The sequence below is a fragment of the Triturus cristatus genome, chromosome 8, assembly GCF_964204655.1.
Source record: "Triturus cristatus chromosome 8, aTriCri1.1, whole genome shotgun sequence".
NCBI lineage: Eukaryota > Metazoa > Chordata > Amphibia > Caudata > Salamandridae > Triturus > Triturus cristatus.
In genome coordinates, this window is record NC_140591.1 from 1,128,309,925 (window position 1) to 1,128,333,764 (window position 23,840).

General features: G+C 44.3%; 1 protein-coding gene across 2 annotated transcripts in view; it reads right to left on the reverse strand.

The window, feature by feature from the left end:
- Window positions 1-23,840, reverse strand: part of NPAS2 (neuronal PAS domain protein 2) — a 491,193-nt gene that overhangs the window by 71,899 nt on the left and 395,454 nt on the right. For both annotated transcript variants that reach the window (XM_085622764.1, XM_085622765.1), the window contains exons 13-14: window positions 15,521-15,662; window positions 13,946-14,055 (exon numbers count right to left, since the gene is read on the reverse strand). In XM_085622764.1, the coding sequence (XP_085478890.1) occupies window positions 13,946-14,055; window positions 15,521-15,662 (252 nt within the window). The remainder of the gene's footprint in view (window positions 1-13,945; window positions 14,056-15,520; window positions 15,663-23,840) is intronic.

Here is a 23,840-nt window from a genome sequence, read left to right on the forward strand (position 1 = left end):
CCTGAAACCTATGTTTTTTTCAGTGAATTTCTAAGGTTTTTTAAATGCTAATTCCTAACTATAACGTGCCTGAAACCTATGGTTTTTTCAGTGAATTTCAAAGGTTTTTTAAATGCTAATTTCTAACTTTAACGTGACTGAAACCTATGGTTTTTTAAGTGAATTTCAAAGGTTTTTTTAAATGCTAGTTTCTAACTATGCCTACAGAGGTAGGACATGTGAAGAAAGAAGAAAAAACGCACTGAAATAAAAAAAAGAAATGCAGAAAGAAGCAACAGAAGTCCTCAAAGACGAAGAAAAGTGCAGGAAGAAGCAAAACATGCAGAAAGAACAAACAGAGGTGCAGAAAGAAGCCTTGTTGCAAAATCATCCTGTACCCTCAACTTTTTCAGACGGGTACTGGTGGTAAGTGAGTCTGACTAACCAGTCCTAGAGCCAGTGCTATGCTAAAAGACACTTAGAATACAGTGAAAACACCTACATACACTAGGGAACACTATGCGTTGCGGTACCCCTGTGATTACCATGTCCTCCTGTGTAAGACCCTAGTACATAATAGGGCAGGGGGATTAAAACTACCTCTTAAAACGCACCTCAGGGCGCATTTGCACACTGGTGAAGGGAGGGGGGTGCCTGAGGTGACATGTGTGCAAACATGCCCAGTGGCCGTTTTAAATTGGGGGATAAAGTCCTCTTGAATCCTGAGAGTCCCTAGGGTCAAACTAGCCCACTAGGTACCTCCAGTAAGCGCTGTTGCAGAGAGGTGTAAAAAGCGGTACGGCCTGGACCACCTCTCTGCAACGCAGCGCAGTGGCGCTTACTGGAAGCACCTGGTGGGATAGTTGGCCCCCGGGGGCCTCAGGATTGAAGGGGAATTATTTCCCCAACTTAAAATGCGCCACAGGGTGTGTTTGCACACGTCACCTCAGGCCCTTCCCCTGTGTGTAAACACGCCCTGTGGCCGTTTTAAGTTGGGAGATTAAGTCCCCTTGAATCCTGAGAGTACCTAGGGTCAAACTAGCCCATTAGGTACCTTCAGTAAGCGCAGTTGCAGAGAGATGTAAAAAGTGGCACGACCTGGACCACCTCTCTGCAACGCAGTGCAGTGGCGCTTACTGGAAGCACCTGGTGGGCTAGTTGGCCCCCAGGGGCTCTCAAGATTGAAGGGGAATTATTTCCCAAACTTAGAACACACCACAGGGCGTGTTTGCACACGTCACCTCAGGCCCCGTCCCCTCCCTTCACCACTGTGTAAACGCACCCTGTGGCCATTTTAAGTTGGGAAATTAAGTCCCCTTGAATCCTAAGGGTCCCTAGGGTCAAACTAGCCCACTGGGTACCTCTAGTAAGCGCCACAGAGCTGCGTTGCAGAGATGTGTAAAAAGGGGCATGGCCTCTGAACACCTCTCTGCAACGCAGCTCCCTGGTGCATACTGGAGGTACCTGGTGGGCTTTTTGGCTCTCAGGGACCCTCAGTATTGAAGGGGAATTAATTCCCCAATTTACAACTTGCCAGGGGGTGGCCATAGATATCAAAACTTTTTTTATTTCAATTTTCTCGGCAACTACTGAATGGATTTACACCATTTAACAAAAAGGGATCTTTCTGAACCAAGGGCTACCTTTTTGCCAAATTTGGTGTAATTCCGTTCAGTTAGGGCTGTAGCCGTGTCTAAAGTTTCCTATGGGAAATTGCATGGGGAAAACACGTTTTGGGACCTCCCTTTTTTCTCGGCCCCCCCCTTGCTGAATCTCCCCGAAACTTTCAAGATAGGAGCGGACCGGAGCGCCCCACAAGTTTTGAAAATTTCGCGAAGATTTGTCAGCCGGCGCCAAAGTTATTGGGAATAGAATGTTGCGAATTTCCAATGGAAAATAGGTCCTAACTGTAACTACCTACTGGCGACCGCCAGTAGGTAATATACTTATATATATATATGTATATATAATTTTTTGTCACCAAGATATCCAAGAAAGGATTCATCGCACACCAAGGGAATGTATACTTCAAACTTTTATTTGCAAACATGCAAATTACCCCACTTCCACCACCTATGCGTTTCAACCCAACCGGGTCTTGTTCACGGTAATGTGAGTCCATCTTTCATCTCTTTTTATAAAGTCCTGGCCCATCAGCACCCACTATGAGGCACTCTGGGACATGTAGTTTCTCAAAACAGGTTATAGTTGTTTAAATGTGTCAATCAAGTATTGGTAATGTCCATACTGGGTATTCTATCTTATTAATGTTCCGATATACTGATTGATGATGTTCACGTTATTGTTTTATGCACCAATGAAGCCAAAGATTTTTTGGCATGACACGTTACTTTATATTGTTAGATGTTGCATTGTGCCTTTTTATTCTCTTGTTAATGTGGAATCTTATGTATATTAACATTAGTTAGGGAGAACCTCTCTCCTCTGTCCCAATCGTCCCAAGTCACACCAGGCAATGTATAATCAGTGTAGTACAGTCATTAGCGGATTTTAGTTATGGTGCGCGTCTTTATGGCTAAGTGCCTGTTTGCTTCCTGATTGCATAGTACTTCTAGCAATACTTCTATTGCTTCTATTACGATTCCCACTCCCTCTGAGAATTGTTTCTCTATCTTGAGCATGTTACTTGATCTGCCATATATCTTGTTATTTTACCTCCATATGATTTATCATGATACATATGTCGATGTTGTTAGTGCCTATGAGTACTTCTTACATTTTTGGTTCTTTTCAGTTATCATCTGGCTTCATAAATGTATGTACAGTTCTTCATCCCAATTTAATCCATGTGGGGTCTAGGTCCTGAACCTAGTAATCATCCTGGATTCTAGTCTCCTCCATTTTAGGGTTCTGTTGCCACCTCTCTCATGTTTCGGTATTGTTACTAGTCCAAAGTACCTGATGTTCTGCTGGTCTTCATTGTGATGTGTTGTCATATGTTTTGCAATTTCATTGGTCATGTCCCCATTTTGGATGGCTAGAAGATGCTCCAAGATTCGTTTTCTAACTTATGACATGGTCTATGATATAACTTATGACATCACTGATGACATCTCATATGACATCATTGATAATGCGCAGTCCCCCTCCCTGAGCCTTGTCATGCCCAGGGGACCCCAATCTCTGGTGCCAAACCGAAAGAAAAAGGAGAGAGGGCCCAAAAGGCCCTCATCCCCAAGCCTTATCATGTCCTCGGAACCTGATCCCCTGGTGCCAAATGTAATAAAAAAAGGGGCCTTCTTAGGCCCGGGATTCCCATCCTCCAGGGCTTTGCTTTTGTTTTTTATAAGGGAATGGCTGGCTGCCCTGCACCCATCCCTGAGCCTTCTCAGGCCCTTGGTATACCACCCCCCTGGGCCCAATGCACTTAAAAAGGGTTTTACTTATTTTAAAAGGACAAGGGAGCCATGTGACTTCCCCTAGACTTCGCAGGCTTTGGAAATCCCATCTGCCATGGCTGTATTTATTTTAAAACGGGAGGGGGGCATTAGGCTCCCCTCCCTGAGCCTACTCAGGCCCTGAGGATCCGTGTTTGTCTAAAGGAGAAGGGGGCTGTAATCCTGACTTCCCCAAGCCTAGTTTGGCACTCGAGACCCCGTCCCCTGGGGTTTCCATTTTAAATAGATGGGTGCTCCAGACCCATCAGGGGCACCCACCAAGCACAACGTTGGGGGCCGTGGGGGGAGCCCATGTCGCTGTGGCCTAAGCCGGCCTCCTGCATGGTCCAGGAGCTACAGTTGCTCCTGCTCGAATGGACCAGCTGATTATGCTGCCCCCTACAGGTGGTAGCAATATGCTATTCTGTTTTCGGGCAAGGAAACAGAACACGATTTTGCTCCCAACCCACTGGGAGCAGATTTTGTGTTGACTCCAGTTTGGCAAGAGATTTGAAAATGCTTTTTCCAGATGGTAACAAACACATTTCCCTGCTCATGCCAGTGTGAGAAGGGAAACTGCTGTGTATTGGGGGTGGGTTTTCCAGGACACAGCAAGTGAGCCGGCACGATGGATGGGGTCCCCAGGGTCATTAAAGGCTCAAGGACGAGGGCCACATGGGCCCTCCTCCCTTTTGTTAAAATAACAGCCTGGGGGAATGGGGTACCCAGGACCATTTTAAGATTTGGGTAGAGATACCCAGGGCCCAAAAACCTCTCGGGGAGGGGTGCCATGAGTCCTTGGAGGGGCAGGGTATCCCTTCCCTGTCCTCCTATACTGCTTTTTTTAAACATTAGGACAGAGAACTAAGTCCCCAAGTCCTGAAGTGACTGCCAGCTACATTTTTCTCATGTTGCTGGCAGCCAATCAGAGCACTCGTTCCCACAATATTTTGTCTCCTGAGAAAGGAAGATGGCCCAAGGGAAAAAAAAGCTCCCTGGCCAATCAAAATGCTCTATTTTTAAATTGGCACTCCAATGAGGTTCTTGCAAGCCTTTTGGGGACCCAACCGTTAGATATACAAATAATTTTAAACCTTAATTTCTCAAAAACTACTGAACAGATTTACATCAAATCACAAAAAAACAATCTGCGGCCAATGTATGTATATAATAATATATATTACGTAATGGCGGTCGCCAGTAGGTAGTTATAGTTAGGACCTAGTTTCCATAAGAATTTATTTTTTGTTTTGTCTGAATCTTCACAAAATGTTCAAAACTAGTTTGCCATTCACTGCAGCTGGTGTCTAGAATGTTTCGTGGAGATTCATCAAGCGGGGGGCGAGAAAAAGGGAATCCCAAAACGCATTTTCCCAATCCAATTTCCCATAGGGATTTTAGACACGACTACACCCCGAACCGCTGAACAGAATTACACTAAATTTGGCAGAAAGCTAGATCTTGGTGCAGAAAGAGTGCTTTTTGTAATTTGGAGTAAATCCGTTCAGTAGTTTTGGATGTATCACAGAAAAAAGATTTATGTATATCTAGAGACGTGGATCCACTGTAGAAGATTGTGTTGATTGGCTGGCCGCAGCCAGAGAGAAAAGTTGCGGCTGCCATTTTTTCACTTGTTACTCGGTTCCTAGGAGAGTAAAATAAAACTTAAAACTGATAGAAGGGGTCAGGGTAGAGGTACTCTGACCTCATGGGACTGATGGAGGGTTCTGTGAGGAACACCTCATGGGCAGAAATTTCCCTCCCATTTTTTTTTCTAGGGTTGAGTATCCGTGAATCCTCTGTGGTGCTCAGCATGGACCCCGTGTCAATCTGCGATGGATCTGCCGACCCAGACCCCAATTAAAAAAAATACACCCACTCAAACACCCTCTAACATCTCCACACAACCACTCACACACCCATGCATATATCCATACACCCACTCACATACCCATATTGTCACTCACACACCCTTTCACACACCCATACAGTCACTGACTCACTCACAGACCCACACAATCATTCACACACCCACTCACACATCCATTTACCCCATCACATACCCATGCAGTCAGTCGCACACCCTCACACACACCTATACAATCAAAGATACATTCACTCATAGACCCAGAAAACTGCTCACACACCCACTCACACACCCATAGACACTTACACACCCAATCACAGACCCCTACAGAAACTGATACATCCAGTCAGAGACTCCAAGAAACACTCACACCCCAATCACTGACCCACACAGGCACTCACATACCCAGTCACAAACTTACACACCCACTTACAGACCCACACAACCACACCCACATCCACTCACACACCAATACATCCACTCACAAAACCATTCACACACTCATATAACAACTCATACACCCACTTAACAGACCCAGAGAACCACTCATACATCTATTCACCGACCCACACAGGCACTTACAGACCCACCCAGACACTCATGTGCATACTTATACAGCTAGTAACACCCACTCAAGACCAGCAAAGCCACTTACACACCCAGCACATACTCACACACATACTTACACACTCACACAACCACTCACACATCTATACAGCATGCGGGGGATTGGCCACAGCCCAGGCCTTGTGGCCAACCCCCCCGCTGCACCAAACGCGCCAGCAGTTGGATTAATGTATGGTAAGGGTAAGTTACTTACCTGTAATTCTAGGTCTCTTCCAGGGGTATCCTCATCAAAGTCATAAGCACTGAATATTCCCGCCCATGTGCGGGGACCCCGGAAATAATAAAATCATATATGTAAAAAACATACATATATACAGCTCTGTATATGTATAAACATATATTATTTTTTCCACGCAAATGCAGCCCCTAAAAAAGAAGGCTAGGCAATGTATAAATACACATCCAATAATACATATAGGTATAATAAAACACCTAAATCTCTTTTTTTTTTTTAAATGAGGTAAACACTCATGAGAAAGCAAAAAAGAAAACTGTGGGAAACACAGATCTACAACACATTGCTAGCCTGCAGGCTGCATTGCAATACAATACCATAGAGACTGAAAAGCCCTGTATAGGTAAAAACTGGCACCGTGCCTTTAAGGCAGCCCTGGCTTCCATATCCCATCATGCCTCAGGGGTGACAGTTAGGTCAGTTGTTCTTTGCGGGACCGTAGTCCTAAACACAAAGATATATCCTTTCCATAATGAATAATACACTTCTTCTCATTTGCCTGGGGAGGTGGGTGGGTTGCTTATGACTTTGATGAGGATACCCCTGGAAGAGAACTAGAATTACAGGTAAGTAACTTACCCTTCTCTTCCAGGGGATCCTCATCAATAGTCATAAGCACTGAATAGAGTAGCAAGCTCACCTTCCACCTGCAGGCAAATGAAAAAAAAGGTTGTACCACACATGGAATAAGAAGATCATGAAAACTGATTATGTATGGAACAGATTCCTCAAGGAGGCTTGTCCTACTTGAGTGTCTGCTCTGGTGTCCGAATCCAGACAATAGTGCCTGGTAAAGGTGTGGACAGATCTCCAAGTGGCTGCCTTGCAGATCTCGGAGAGTGGGACATTATTGAGAAAAGCAGCGGTAGCCGCTTTTCCTCTTGTAGAGTGTGCTCTAGGGCGCGCCTCCAATGGTTTTTGAGCCAGTTGGTAGGCCAATGTAATACTTGAAACAATCCACCTAGCAATGGAACGTTTGGAAGCAGCAAAGCCCATACGGACAACTCCGTAGTTCACAAACAGTTGATCAGATTTCCTAACATTCTTAGTCCTATCTAGATAGAATTTTAGGACCCTTTTGACATCTAAAGAATGCAACGCCCTCTCTGCCGGAGAGGAGGGGTTGGGAAAAAAGGTTGGCAAGGAGATGGCTTGATTTACATGAAAGTCCGATACCACCTTAGGCAGGAATGAAGGATGAGTCCTCATCACTACCCTATTGAGATGAAACGTAGTGTAGGGTTCTTTAGAACAGAGGGCCTGTATCTCACTGACCCTCCGTGCTGAAGTGATGGCTATTAAAAAGGCTGTCTTCCATGTGAGGTGCTGTAGGCTAGCCTTATGAATAGGCTCAAAGGGAGAACCCATGAGCCTTGAAAGAACCAAGTTTAGCTCCCAAGAGGGAGAGGGAGGTCTAACAGGGGGATAGACTTTCTTGAGACCTTGCAAGAAATCCTTCACCACCTGTAACTTAAAAAATGACTGCTGCGATGGCGAACGCCTGTATGCTGTTATGGCTGCTAGGTGAACCTTTATGGATGAAAATTTCAACCCTGCCCTTGCTAAATGAAGAAGATAGGGCAAAATTACATCCTCCTGGCATTTTGTTGGATCGTAATGATGCTGAGCACACCAAATGTAAAATCTTTTCCACTTACAAAAGTAGGAATGTCTTGTCGAAGGCCTCCTGGCTTCCTTAAGTATGGACATACACTCTTGAGGGAGGTTCAAATGTCCATACTGGAGGACTTCAGGAGCCATGCTGTTAAGCTCAGCGAGGGAAGGCTGGGATTGTAAATCTTCCCCTGCATCTTGGATAACAAGTCCGGTCTGCACGGCAGTCGTTTGTGGGGGCGGATCGACATGTGCAGGAGATCCGTGTACCACCACTGCCTCGGCCAGTCCGGTGCTATGAGGATCATCTTGGCAGATGAATTCTGCAGCTTGGTCACCACCTTGGGGATTAGTGGGAGAGGCGGAAAAGCGTACACAAATGTCATTGACCAATTTATCAAAAGGGCATTCCCTAGGGATCCTGGTCGATGGAATCTTGAGGCGAAGCCTCGGCATTTTGTGTTGTGCTCGTCCGCGAAGAGGTCCACTTGCGGACGCCCCCATTCCCCGAAGATGTCTTCTAACACCTCGTCGTTTAGTACCCAGTCCTCTGGTTCTTGAAAATGACGACTGAGCGAGTCCGCTTGCACGTTGAGTTCTCCTGGTAGGTGCACCACTTTCAATGAGATGTTCCTTGCTAGGATCCAGTGCCACAGAGACTGAGCTTCCAGCGAGAGCGTCCTGGATCGAGTACCCCCCTGCTTGTTCAGGTAGTATATTGTGGTGGTATTGTCCGTCTGTACTAGAATGGTACTCGTCGTGATCGCAGGCAGGAACGCTTTGAGGGCTAGGTGGACTGCCCTGAGCTCCAGCATGTTGATGTGGTACAACTGCTCGCTGCTGGACCACCGCCCCTGAGTTTGCAGAGACCCGAAATGCGCACCCCAGCCTTGAAGGGATGCGTTGGTGATTAAGGTCTGAGTTGGGGGTTCTTGATGGAAAGGGATCCCCACTTGTAGATTCAGTGGCTTCAGCCACCACTTGACTGACTGCCTGGCCGCTGAGGAAAGGTAAACCTTTTCTTCCCACAGTGAGTTCCTTTGATCCCATTTGTCCTCGAGATCTTGCTGTAGAGGACGCATCCTTAGCCTGGCATTGGGCACTAGGAAAATGCAGGATGCCATGGCCCCTAGCAGAGAAGAGATTTGTCTTGCCGACGACAGATTGTTGGATAGAATCTGCCTGCCTTTGAGGATAATGGATGACTGTCTTTCCTCCGAAGGAAACACTTTTCCTACTACGGAGTCTATAGTTGCACCCAGGTAGTGGATCCTCTGTGTTGGTGAAAAATTGGACTTTTTGACATTCACTCTGAGACCCAACTTGCGACATAAGTTCAGGCAGAGCGACAGCTGCGATCGAACACTCTGAGGCGATGAACCCTTTATTAGCCAGTCGTCTAGGTAGGGGTAGACGAAGACTCCTGCCCGCCTCAGAGCAGCCGCTACTACTGCCACACATTTTGTGAATACTCGAGGAGCTGACTTCAGGCCAAATGGAAGAACCTTGAACTGATAGTGAGAGTTCCCCACCGCAAACCTGAGAAATTTCCGATGATTCCGTTGGATGGGAATATGGAAATATGCGTCCTGAAGGTCCAGCGAACACATCCAATCGCCCAACCGGAGATGAGGATATATTTGGTGGAGCGCCAGCATGCGAAATTTTTCCTTTCTTATATGTTTGTTCAGTATCCGTAGGTCCAAAATGGGTCTGAACTCTACCTTCCCACTCCTTTTTTGAATCAGAAAGTATCTGGAGTAAACTCCCTTTCCTCTTTGGTTTTTGGGTACTTTTTCTATTGCAGATTTGAGCAGAAGAGACGCCACCTCTTCTCTGAGCTGCGTTAGATGCTGGGCCGAATGAACAGGAGGAATCGATGGAGGGTGGCTTCGGAAACGAAGCGAGTACCCATGCCGCAGTATATTGAGAACCCACTTGTCCTTTGTGATGGATTGCCACTCTGGAAGATGATGCACAACACTTCCTCCCACCGGAGCGGTGGACAGCATCGGAGGAAGCGGTTCCTCATTGCTTCCCTGGAGCCTTGTTTCCAGCGTTTGACTGCCTGTTGTTACCGCGTCCCCTGGATGGTCTGCGGGACTGGTACTGCTGCTTCTTTTGACCTTGCTGGTCCTGGTTCTTCTGCCACTGAGGGGTTTGAACCCTCTGTTGGTAGTTACACCTGTCATTTCCCCTGCGGCGTCGAAACTCTTTCCTCTTTTCAAGCCCCACGGCTTTCATGGTCTTGATCTTGGTCTCGACGTCGAACGCCTACGAATCTCTTGCGACGTCGGCTGTTCTCTCACATTCCTCGACGTCGAATGATGTTCCTTCGACGTCGAACGATGTTTCGACGACGATCGAACTTCCCTTGACGTCGAAAGATGCCTCTCCGACGTCGATCTGTGACGGCGATCCTTCGACGCCGATCTCTTTGACGTCGAAGTCGTCGACGACGAACGCATCCGCTTCGCCGCTGTATGTAAAGTCGACGACGATTTTCTCTTTGCAGCATGACTACCCCTGGACTCCTCACCTCTCAGCGACGATCCCGCCGCTGGAGTCTTCGACGCCGCCCGACGCCGATGGGGAGCAAACAGGGACCAGCTGCCTCGACGTCGACCGTTCTGACAAGCCGTAGAGTCTAATCCTCTCTCTCTCCTTTAAAGTAATTTTAGAAAGGTCTTTACAACGATGACATGTTGCTGGAGAGTGAGAATCCGGCAGGCAGACAATACACACGCCATGTGTGTCTGAAGAAGCCTTCTTTTTCCCACAAGATGGACATGGGATAAATAAAGAAGGCATTTTTCTGACAAAAATTGCAGAAAATCAGTCAGAAAAATACAGGATACTGACTTCTTCCCAGATATTAATAAGAGGAAGTTCAAAAAATCACTATAACTGCAAATAATTCTTGACTAAAAAGCCAAAAAGAAGAGAGCTGAATTCCAGGGTCCTGACTGAAGGAGCCGGAAAGAACAACTGACCTAACTGTCACCCCTGAGGCATGATGGGATATGGAAGCCAGGGCTGCCTTAAAGGCACGGTGCCAGTTTTTACCTATACACGGCTTTTCAGTCTCTATGGTATTGTATTGCAATGCAGCCTGCAGGCTAGCAATGTGTTGCAGATCTGTGTTTCCCACAGTTTTCTCTTTTTTGCTTTCTCATGAGTGTTTACCTCATAAAAAAAAAAAAAAAAAAAGAGATTTAGGTGTTTTATTATACCTATATGTATTATTGGATGTGTATTTATACATTGCCTAGCCTTCGTTTTTAGGGGCTGCATTTGCTTGGAAAAAATAATATATGTTTATACATATACAGAGCTGTATATATGTATGTTTTTTACATATATGATTTTATTATTTCCGGGGTCCCCGCACATGGGCGGGAATATTCAGTGCTTATGACTTTGATGAGGATCCCCTGGAAGAGAATTAAATATTACTTTCCGTAAAAAAAAAACCTAGAAATTCACTGACAAAAGCAAGGGTTACAGGAACGTTGTAGTTAGAAAACAGCAGTAAAAAAAAACTTAGAAATCCACGAAAAAAAATAAAGGTTACAGGGACGTTATAGTTAGGTTTAGATTTTAGACACACAAAACCATAGCAATTCAGCAGCTATAGTGATCTCAAGTAACTATAACTTGTGCCCTAAGCTAACTATAATTTGCTCCTTTGCCACGCACTGCTAAGTACCCCAAATAGTACATCAGCTATGACATCTTCTATGATATCATTGATAATATCACTGCAACATTTGCAGTGAAATTATTGCTGAGAAAACTGTGCATAGTTGGGGTCGAGTTATAGTGCACATAGGGCACAGGTTATAGTTATGCTACTCCACTAAACCTTATTCCAGTCTATGCCACTCTACTGTACACCCCTCCACTTTCTGCTATACCACTATATGCTACTCCACTCTATGTCACTCCACTATATGGTATTTCACTCTACCCCACTCTACTGTACATCACTCCAGCCTACACTACTCCACTGTACGCCAGTCCACTCTACGCTATACTACTCTATGCCACTCCATTGTACTTCACTCAACGTGATTCTACTGTAAGCCACTCCACTCTATGACACTGTATGCAACTTCAATCTTTGCCCAACTACTGTTGGTATTCCACTATATCCCACTCCACTGTACACCACTCCACTGTACGCTATTACACTCTACCCCACCCCACCATACACCACTCCAGTCTACACCACTTTACTGCATGCCACTCCACTCTATGCTACTACACTATACGTTATTACACTCTGCACCACTTCCCTGTATGTCACTTAAGTCTATGGTACTCCACTCGATACTCAACTCTACGCTTTACGCCACTCCAGTGTACTCTCCTCCACTTTACAAAACTTTACTACGCTCTATGCCACTTTACTAGACTCTACTCCTCTCTATCCCCGTACACTCCACAGTCCCAATGTGCACTCAACTCTATGCCCATACACTCGATTGTACAACACTCTACTCCACACTATGACTGTACAACAGTTTCCAACACTGTACGACACAGCACTTCATTCTACTGTATGAGACACCACTTCAATTTATAACAGTTTCCTCAACTCTACACCACACCACTTCAATCTATACCACTTCACTCTACACGAATCACCTGTACCCTACTCCACTCTACCACACTCCACTGCACACCACTCCACTTTATGCTGCTCCACTCCATGCCACTCCACTCTTCTACACTTCACTTTACAGTATTCCACTGTACGCTATTCCACTGTATGCTACTCCACTGTATGCTACTCCACTTTACAGTAATCCGCTCTATGCCACTACAGTGTACGCCACTCCACCCTATGCTGCTCCACTATATGACACTCTCCTCCACTCTATATAACTCCACTCTATAAAAGTCTACCACACTTCATGGCACTCTACGACATTCTACTCAACTATATCCCCGTACACTCTAATATCCAACTCTACACTCCACTCTATGCACGTATACTTCAATTCCAGTATACAACACTTTTCTATGTGACACAGCAATCCACTCTACTGTACGAGACACCACTCCAATTTATAAGTTTACTACCTACGTTACACCAGTACATTCTACTCCATGCTACTCTAATCTAAGACACTTTCACAATATACTTTATTGTACTTTACTCCACACTCTTTTACAACACTCCACTGGACTCTACTACATTGTACGAGACTTTACCTCACTCTACGCTACTATACAATCCACTCTACGCAGCTCCACTTTTTCACACACCACTATACTCTAAGCAACGCCATTCTACTACACTGTATGCCACTTTTCAACACGATAGTCTAGTCCACTACACAACACTGTACGCAACTCTTTGTATGCCACTGCATAGATAGATAGATAGATAGATAGATAGATAGATAGATAGATAGATAGATAGATAGATAGATAGATAGATAGATAGATAGATAGATAGATTATTACAGCCCCCACAACACTCTGCAGAGTCTACGAGACAGCTCATCTGAGTGCAAACGAGCCATTGGAAGTACTTCGATCTTTCTCCTGGATCATTGACAGGACACAGGTGGTTTCTTTAAAGAGCAGTCACAATCCAATGCTGTCCCTGCCATCAACTTTATTTGTGAATAAACCTGAAGTTAATGTACCACTGTTGGTGGTCATTCGGACTATGCACTTCATCACTGTCAGGGTCCTCTAGGATTATGCAGTGAGGTTATCTAAATTATTCAGCAAGGCTATCTAAATTATGCAGCAAAAAATGCAAACCATGTTCTTCATTCTATGACGGTATTATTTTCACCTATCTAAATTGGAAACAAAACGTTTTGTAAATTCTACAAATTATGTGGCAAATGTTGTGAATCAATAATACAAAGCTGCAGCCACAGACTCTCATGAATCCACCAACTCTCACTATTCTCCTTTCTTTTTTCAACAATTTATTTATGAAAAGGAAACCTACATATTCCAATGACTGCCCCTTGTTAGTTGTACTTCCGAAAAAAAAACTTTTCAAGATAACTACCCCAAAATAAACATGCAACATAAAAATACAGAAAGGCTAACGAGTGCTACGGTGCTATATTACCATCTCAGGGCTCTAGTGACATTTACAAACCACTTGGCCTTTGGCCTCGTAGTCTGTGAGGTTACCAGAGCTCCTAGATTAACAATATTGGACCATGTTACATGGATAACTTGAAAACAAACCTGAACCGAGAAAGACTGGCTCAGCCTTTGCAAGGGTAAATCCTCTTGCATGCTGGGAGTTCTTGGAAAGGATGGCACACAGGGTTCGTTCGCCTTCTTTAATGGAGTGGCTGGAAAAACAGAATACATTGAAAAGTCACACTTTTTAATAATAATATTTCACTTATATGTTGTCAAAAGAAAAAAAGGTTTACCCCTCTGGAAGGGAAGATTTACTATAAATCAAGACGAGTTCAAGGATTAACCTAAACGTATCTTTTAAGAATCTGATGAATTTGCACTCTGGCTTTAGAGTAAAATTAGTCATTGTTTCTTTTCTCCTCCCTTTGTAGACAGTAGTGGTGTGCACAACAGGATGCGGGCATAACCTGATTCAAAGTTGAAGATAAGGAAACTCTATTGGAAAACACCCATGAATAGTCAGGTGTTTCACAAATGCTCCATGGACTTCGCAGCTCATTCTGAGAGGTGCATGTACTCTAAAAACACATTACACATGTAGGTCTCGGAGACCAAAGGCATGTACTCTCTGAAAGTACTGCTCTTTAGACAAACACGTTTTCTGCAATGATTGACACAGGGTTTTTTTTAGAGTCTTTGCTCTTTCAGTGCAATTCAATCGTTTCCCTTACTTTTCTACCATAGTGCAGTTGGATAAAAGGTCAATTAGATTTTTTCTTTTCAGATTCCAGATGTTTTAGCTCATAGGATAAATCACTGACAGGGTTTTGTTTTGCTTGTTTCCTTTGTTTTCCATACAATCTTTGGAGGTTTCACTTAAAAAGTGACGCCCCGGCAGCACAAGGGGCTTGTGCAGCCGGTGCGTCACTTTTAACACATAAAAAGTGATGCACCGGCGGCGCAAGGGGCTTGTAAATAAGGCGCTTTATTTATTGCTTTACACGCTGATGACGATTCTACGGGGCTTATTTACAAGCCCCCTGCGCCACCGTGCGTCACATTTATCACATAAAAAGTGACTGCACCGGCGGCGCAAAGTGCTTGTAAATAAGCCCCTTTATTTGTTACTTTACACTCTGATGACGATTCTACGGGGCTTATTTACAAGGGGCTTGTGCTGCCGGTGCGTCACTTTTGATCAAATGACACACCGGCGGCGCAAATGGCTTGTAAATAAGCCCCTTTATTTGTTACTTTACACTCTGATGACCGTTCTAAGGGGCTTATTTACAAGCCCTTGCGCGGTCGCTGCGTCACTTTTTATCATATAAAAAGTGACGCACCGGCGGCGCAAGTGCTTGTAAATTAGCCCCTAAATCTGACAATCTCTGGAACTAGACAAGAGAACTAGAGACATAGGCAAATCTCATCATGCATCGATTTCTTTGAAGTTCTCTACCTATTTGCTATGGATTCCAACCCGGGCACCATTAGCACCAAATCAGATGATGATTCTACTGTTGTAAATATCCTACCAGTGATCTTGACATCAACATATTTCACATAGGCCAGTGAACAACATACAGGTGATGCAGTCTTGAAAGACTACGAGTTGACTGACCAGAGACACATTGCAAATGATGACTAGGAAAAGCACACATATTGATCACGCACATGCCCCCTCTGTTGTGACTGTTTGGGAGGATGGATGGGAACCGCTGGAGGACTCTGACGATGTTCGGCTTCTATTTGGAAGAGAGACCCCTCGTTCGAGCGCCTTGACGCGTTCCTCAACTTTTGAACTTGATTGAGTATCCTGAAAATACAAATACATATCTTAAATTACACTGTAGTGGATTGCATACCTTAAGCTGGACGACCAGGAAGCAGTTGGACTTCTACATAATGTGTCTCCTATTGCTATGAGCATCATCCATCTCTGCTCGTACATCAGACACAATTTTTAATTCACATGTGGCAGTGGAATTGTAGATGTTTTTCAAGTATGATATGCATTAGGTTAAAGCATGTTTGACAGATGGTCAGGCAGCAATATATCACCGCAATCTTTACATGGTTTGCATATTACAAGGGCACGATCTTGTACACACCTGTAACCTTTTTGTGTATGCTCAGTGCAATAAAGGGATTTTAAAGCACAAACTAAAATCCTTGTAAAATGTAGATAATATCAAAACATCAGGTCTAAATATAGAAAAAATGGTCTCAAATGGCTGGTGTATGTAATAAGGTAGCACAGCTACTAGTGATCATGTGAAGAAATATTTACAACACATGAATGAACCAAATACAAATAGGTAACATAGCCCAAGATTGGTATTTGTTAACTGGAACTCATCACCAACATATATGTGGCATCTTGAAAAGAGAGGATCACATAAATGCATCTGCATAGAGCTAGAAAAGACCAGCATCAACTCTGAGCAAGTTACAAATCCAACCTGGCTTGCACCAAAACGTTACGCCTTCCCAGGAGAGGCGTAACAAAGAGAAATATCTTTATTCCTCCTTGTTACTTACTCTTTCTATGTGTGTTGCATTCTGCAGCACACATAGATGGAAGAATTAGCGTTTCAGGATTGTTTTTGTGCAGGAAGGTGCCCCTTCCTGCACAAAAACAATCCTGCATGCAACAGAGGCACCCATGCACCATGGTGCAAGGGCGCCTGTGTTGACGCTAGACTGCCAAAAGGGCGCCAGCACAGGGCAAATGGCAGGAATGCCCCATATTGACTTAAATATGGCACACTCCTGTCATTTCCCTGTCATGCTGTGCAGCGCAGCAAGGTTACTTGCTGCGCTGCGTGACAATCTCGTAAATCTGCCCCCCAGTATGAGTGTGTACTCCTGTGTCTCCTATGGCATACATTGCATTCTCTGGTTGCCACTGCTCGTCTCTATAGAGCGGCTAAGCTTAATCCTGAGAACTTGCAAGAACGGGTATTTTCAGATGAAGTCCCACTGGATTTTGGACGAACTCACATGAGAGATGAAATCATAAAGTACTTGTGATAGGATAAAAGTGCCAAAGAAGACTAGCAGGGCCCATGTGGTGTTGTCTGTAGAGAGGGGTAAAGAACTATGCAGCCAGTGACTTGGCTGGCTGGATCGCTTAGAAGTGCAGGAAGGAAGCCAGAGAGCCAAGTAGAAGGATGTCTAGGGTGAGCCAACATATCACAAGAGATTTTTGTAGGACCAGAGATATTTGAACTGATCGAAGGATGCCCAGGACCAAAGCAGATGTGTTTAAACTTCTGTGAGCAATGGTGATGGGCTAGCCGTGTGCTTTCACGTCCTTAGACTGGCTACAGTGGTGTAACGCAACCCCTGCAGCCCCTGCAGTGCAGGGGGCCTCCAACGATTCAGGGACACCCAACTGAAGACAATGCTAATGAATCTCTGTGAGAAACATGAGTCTTGAGGGGTCCCTCATCATATTTGCAGGGGGTCTCATATTTTTGCATTACGCCACTGACTGGCTTGTGGCTAAAACATATGACTGGTAGGAATGATACTATACTTCTATGAAGTGTATACCGACCTTGGAATGTAGCCACCTTCAGGTCATCAGAGTACCTGCCCACAGCATCGCGTCACAAAATACTGGAAAAAGAGAGTGTGGGACCCTTCATCAAAGGAACATTAATATAGAAGTTCCAACATTGATCTCCTTAAGATGTCATCACAAATCATCACAACCACATCAGTCCCTTTTATAGCCAAAGCATCATGTTATTTCTTTGCATGTGAAAAGTGGCTGCCGCCAAGGGGAAGGGACAGTTTATTATTAGTACCTCAAGTGTGACTTAATGATCTGTAATTGCCAAATAACAGATGTGATGATATATTAACAAAGTCAAGTAATATAATGCAGGAATAAAGGTATAAGGAAAGATGAATCCTGGGTAATGCACAGAGAATGTAAAATTATCAAGAACTGAGCAGATGAAGTAAATTATTTTTTTATTTGTACCAGAACTTTGTAAAGGTCATAGATAACTCAGTCTCAAGACAGCCATAATAATGTTGTTTCCTAATCTCTTGGGTATCCCTGACGTGATGGATTAGGGAGTGTTCAAGCCTTTCTCTACACACCCCTCATCCCTCCATCTTAGTTCATTGATTACCACAACATCCCTATCCTCTCACAAATCCGGGTTCAACCTTGCTTAGCTATCACACAGTTGTTAGGTTTGATTGTAACAGTTTCACTACTCTGTCAGTTAAGTAATTTTAGTTGGTCCCCCTTCCCTTTCAGGAAAGCTAATTTCCATCAAGTATAAAGAGTCCCACAATGCTATCCTGTGGGAAACGTGAAACTGAAAGAGAAAACTCATCTCTCTGGACAACCTTTGTCACGATGCTGATAAAAGGGTGGCTATTCTAAAATAGAGCCATGAATCATACTTCTATCTATACCATGATTTGCCTCAGCTCTTTGTTCCCCAACTGACCTTACCCCTTTCTCATCTCCACCTCTCCTTCCTCCCCACAGGAGCGTTACATACTTCCTGTCCCTCCACTCTTATCTCTCTGGTTCTATTGTTCTCTCAGTTATGGATCCTAACTCTCGAAGATCATAAGCCACCAAACTAATATCAGGGGGCAGCAATGCTTACACTATCAAAAAAACTCCTAATCTAACAAAAAATGCATCCAAGAACTTTGAACACAGGCTTCTTAAATCTTACCCAGAAAACCTAATTTCTGACCCTTACTTCTGCATGAAAAAGGAGCTACTATTTGTGATTTTATCTTCTTCACTAAAAGAAGAGCACCCAGAAGGAAATCCCTAGACTCACTGCTCCAGATCACTGCATCCAATAAAACCCCACATAGACTAAGACTCTCGGTAGCTCCCTCCCTCGCTTGCGGAGCACAGGCAACCATCTTCCTGTATAGCATTGGGATTATCCGCATCCAATCATCTGACCGCAACCTAGAAGTACTAAATGACATTTTTTCTCTCATCAAAAACTCTGTGACTAATAAGGAATCCTCCCCACCCCAAGCTTGTCTGAGATATTCAGACAACCTACAGGAACCTCAACTTGTGTCCTCCCCTATCCTCACCACATTAAGACCTCCACCCCTTTCCCCTCCACCTTCCTTGGCGATCCGTTTACCCAATATCAACTCTCCACCACTACCCGGGAGCCTGAGTCCCCCTACTAGAGTCACCATAATAGACTAAGCCCACACTGCACCTCTAGAGCAGCGATAACTGAGACACATAACTTTGACACTAACACCTTCACCCCCGATTCTACCCTTGACCTCCGAACACACTCTTGTGGACACTACTTCTGAATCTTTGCCACTCTCTATGGACCAAACCATGATACTTACAAACACGACTATCAACATGGCTTATCTGTCCCCAGCACTTCTAATCAGCCAACTCACTAGCTCTACACCTCCTCCCCTCAAGCCTAACTCCATCTCCAACCCACCCTGCGGTTCTCCCAGTTCAACAGCACTCTAGCACCACAGGCTGGGCCACCCTCTCACCTCCTGGCCCCCTGACCCAAACAATGTTCCCACAGCCCACTTGACTTAGTGAGACTACTCTTGACCTGCAACAACCTAAGGCAGACCTACAAAGGTTAATAACCATCACCTCCGAGCTGGCAAATTATAGGTGCCCATCAGGGCTCCAGGAAAGAATAAACACTCCCACTCCTAATCCAATAACTACCACTTTAGGTGGCCATCACCCCAACACCACCATCCAACGGGATCCCAGCAACCCTGGCATCTTCTCACTTGAATTGGAGAACCATGCCCTACCCCAACACCTTAAGCCAGCCCATCACGATGAAAGATCCTCTATCCGACAAGGACATTCACTTCCTCCTCCTCTCAAATAAGTCCATACACTATGATATCCCAGAAAACTTGGGTCAAATCCAAACAATTCCTGTGTGCCCACACAAAGAACCTAGGCTCAATCCCAGAGCCAATAACAATGCCAACCTTCAGCAAATTCCCGTCACACAGGTTACCTCAGTTGACACCATACCCCACTTGAAATGTTTGCTACTCAAATAGAGGAGTTGGCCTAACGGCTAGGGCGGTCGACCTCGAATCTGGGGAACTGGGTTTGAGTCTCAGCAATGACGCTGAACATCCTGTGATTTTGGGCAAATCACTTAATCTCTCCGTGCCTAACAAAAAAAAAGAATGTGTCCTAATGTAACGCAACTGGTGCTATGTAAAGCGCTCTGATACCCGATACCAGGTCAAGTTAGCGCTATATAAAACTCCGAAATTGCAGATGGGCATCTAAACACGTGGTGGACATGGCCGACTTCATCCTTGTACACAAATTTGTCCTCTTAGTCCTGACTGAAACATGGCTAAATTACTACTCTACACCAATACTTGACATACTAGTACCACCTAGCTAAGACATCGCTAGATCAGATAGATCGAACAGATCAGGTGGAGATATCGCCTGCATACACCGCAACTGTCTCTTGGTGAAATAGGCACAACACGTCACTCTATCCTCCTGTGAATACCTATGCATTAATATTGTGAGTAAAGACAGGTCTCTATGCAAATTGCATGTGTTCTACCAACCTCAAGTGATAACCTCCCATTCATTGAACAAAGTATGGGAAAAATCACAACCAACTCAGGATAACATTGTGCCCAGATCTTCCTTGCTGACTTCAACCTCCACTGATTGACCCAAATGACCAGGCAGTGAACATCCTAAAAACTTTCCTAGCAGACCATAACCTGATTCAAATCTGGGAAAGTCCCACCCACAACTTGGGTGCGACCTTGGATCTAATCAATGCTAAGGCCAATTCCATTCAACTTGAATCTATTGGCCCTTGTGACTGGAAAGACCACCACCGTATCACCTTCCTCATTACAGAATCGGTGGCCTAAAAAAAGGGTCAAATAAAAAAAAACAGACACTGGAAAAGGAGCATATGAAACATAAAAATGAATGAACTGACGTCTCTTAGCAGTTACATCCTACCCCCTCTTGATGACATGTCAGATGACTAGGACCTTACTGATCACTGCAATTCCATGTTGAACATTCTAGACTCAATTACTCCCTTCCGATTAAAAAGAACGTACACCAAAGACTCCGAACCTTGGAAGAATGGTAGCCTAAATGCTGAAAGACACAATCTGAAACTAGATGAACGATTGTGGAGATTCTCTTTGTCCCTCAAACGCCTCAAGCACCTGAGATCTCTGAGGAGCATTTATAACAAATGCATACGTAGCTCAAAAGTGAACTTACTTGATGAAGCCAGAAATTGACCCAAAAACTGGTCTAACTTGTCAAACTTCAATCTCACAGGCAACCCAACCCTTCACTCAGGCCTAGTCTGCAGCCTAACTACAAGGAACTAGCCAGCTTCTTCCTGGAAAAGACAGAAAAGAATGAAAGCGACTTACGGACAGCATTGGAGCACCTTCCGGTTTCATCACACATCAGCACTACCCCCGCTCGAGATGGCTGAACTTTCAGGACCTGCAACCACGTCAAACTAAATGCTCTGAAAATGGTCTTCCTGTTTATCGCATCACCCAATCACCCGATATCGCTGAATGGATGAAACATTTAACATCTCTTAATTGCATACCTCACTTTATTGATTCCATGAAATCACTTGAAATAACACTAAAAGTGGACATGCATGAGCAAATCTGTACAGCTACCAGAAGATTGAACTTCCCAATGAGCATCTAAAAGAAAATGTAACCCTTCCTCCCCCTTGATGACTTCAAGTTAGCTGTTCAAAACCTACTGATTTCCAGGTTGAACTGTGAAAATGTTACTCTTTGCAGCCTACCTAGATTGAAGTTGGCTCCAATAAGGGCCTCCCTTAGCTCTGCTGCAAAGCTCATCACAGGATCTAAACAAAATAACAACATCACGCCTGATCTGAAATCTTTAAACTGGCTCCCATATGGGGCAAGGATTCACTTAAAAATTGCCTGCATGACCCACAAAGCCATACACTCCAACACCCTGAGGTACATTGCAGAAAAACTGGAGCTGTTTGGAGGTGGCAGAACCTCAAGAAGTACCACTTCCTTCCTGTTGAAACTACAGAAATTTAATAAAAAGAAAACTTTCAAACAAGCCTTTCAGGCATTGCCCCGAGAATTTAAAATCCTCTACCCCCTGAAATCCGAGTGAACCCTTCAACTTCATCATTCAAAAAAGAAGTGAAAGTGCTATTGATGAACAAAGTTCTGCTTTAGCTCTCATGATCTCTACACTTCAGACCCTGATAAGGCACAGTGATTACACCCATGTTCATTTCTTGACATTATGGCCTTGTTTTTTGAATGATCTGTTGGACCTGAGGTGGTTCCCCACCCCCCTACTTCGGAACTGCCACATCCTGTACCGCTATCGCGATTGCTGTTGTTTGTTACTGTTTGCCTTACCTGTTTCTTCCTCCTTGACCATTTGTAAAGCACTCTAATACCCTCTTGGGTCATGTTTGTGCTATATAAAACTATAAATTAGGTCATGGGTTTGGTATGACATGACTAATTGTCCCAGTGTCAAACATCTTACAAAGGCAATATCACTGTAGCATTTCCAATCCATACCTTATGATTCCTTCTCACTGTCGTTGGGATGACCCATACACAGACTTGCTGCAGCCTGGAAACAATCACCACAACTCATTCATATTCCCTCTATGACTTTTGCATGCATGTCCCTTCAGTCTTGCATAGATGTTAAGAACCTACTCTTGTAAATATGAACAAAAAATCTCGCATTGCTAAGTATTTATAAAACAGCAGCAAGCCCTGAGGATTGCTTCCATTAGTACTAGATTTGTCATTCCTCAGCACTACACATTGTTTTCCATCCCTATGAGCAACTGTGAGTGTTTGGCAGCCCGATCAAATGAGTCAAACCTGTGCTCACACTGTCTAGGCTTTCTGGAACACCTTGTATGCTGGCAGTGCCTAAAATACCTTGTTAACTCATTACATGATGAACCACTGTTTCCCAGATCTCTTTTCAAGCTCCTGCCTGATTGCTTGCTGATCCTGTTCCTGAATTGCCACTGCCAGCTTGTTGCATATCTCTCCTATGCCTGCAGTGATTTTTCTTTTTCCTCTTCGCTGCCTTCAGCCTGTAGCCAGCTGCTGCTCTTGACTTGTCGATCTGTTTTGCTTCCTAGATTGTTCTTTTTTTATGATCTTTTTTATTTGCTGTCTGCCAAGTATTATTATGTTTCTGATGTCTTTGTCCTTTCTGCTTACCCCACAACGTTTTGTCCTTAACTCCTGTATCTGCCCCCCAGTCATGTTTGCTTTCTGTTGTTTTGTTTTCTGGTTACTTCACATTCAGTGTCTCTTACTTTCTACAATGCCTTGGTTCCTTGTGTTTGCCAGTGTAATGTTCATTCTTTACCTTTACCCTGCTTCCTTAACGCATTGCTTGTTACGGACCCTAGACTTATTGTGATTGTCTTGATCAGTTTGACATCTTGCTCTACTGTGTTACTTTGCTTGCTAGTTATAGTTGTTGTGTTCCTTTTGTTTATCCTGCTCTGATCTGTCTCCAACTTTGCCCTGCAGTCTTGCTAGTTATCAGCTTGTGTTCCTGTTTCTCCTGCCTTAACTCCTGCTACCTTAGGAGCAATCATCTCTCTGTTCTTCCACATGTATTTTGCTTGAAGTGTTAGTGTTTTGGTAAATTTACTATTTTGTATTAATCTGTGATTAACAGCGTTCCTTTTGTGCAGGCTTTGGATCCTGGATTCCAGAAGGCAATCTCTGTTCCATTCTTTGTGTTAGGTGTCTTAATTGACACAGTGCGATACTGTAATTTTGTCAGGACTCGCCTCTATGTTTCTGACTTGACCCCTAGGGGGTTGTCCGTATGTTTATTTAGTCCTTGTTTGTGTTGTCAGCTCAAGGTAAGTGGTTTCAATTTTCTTAAATTTAAGTTTACTTCGTCATCGTCTGT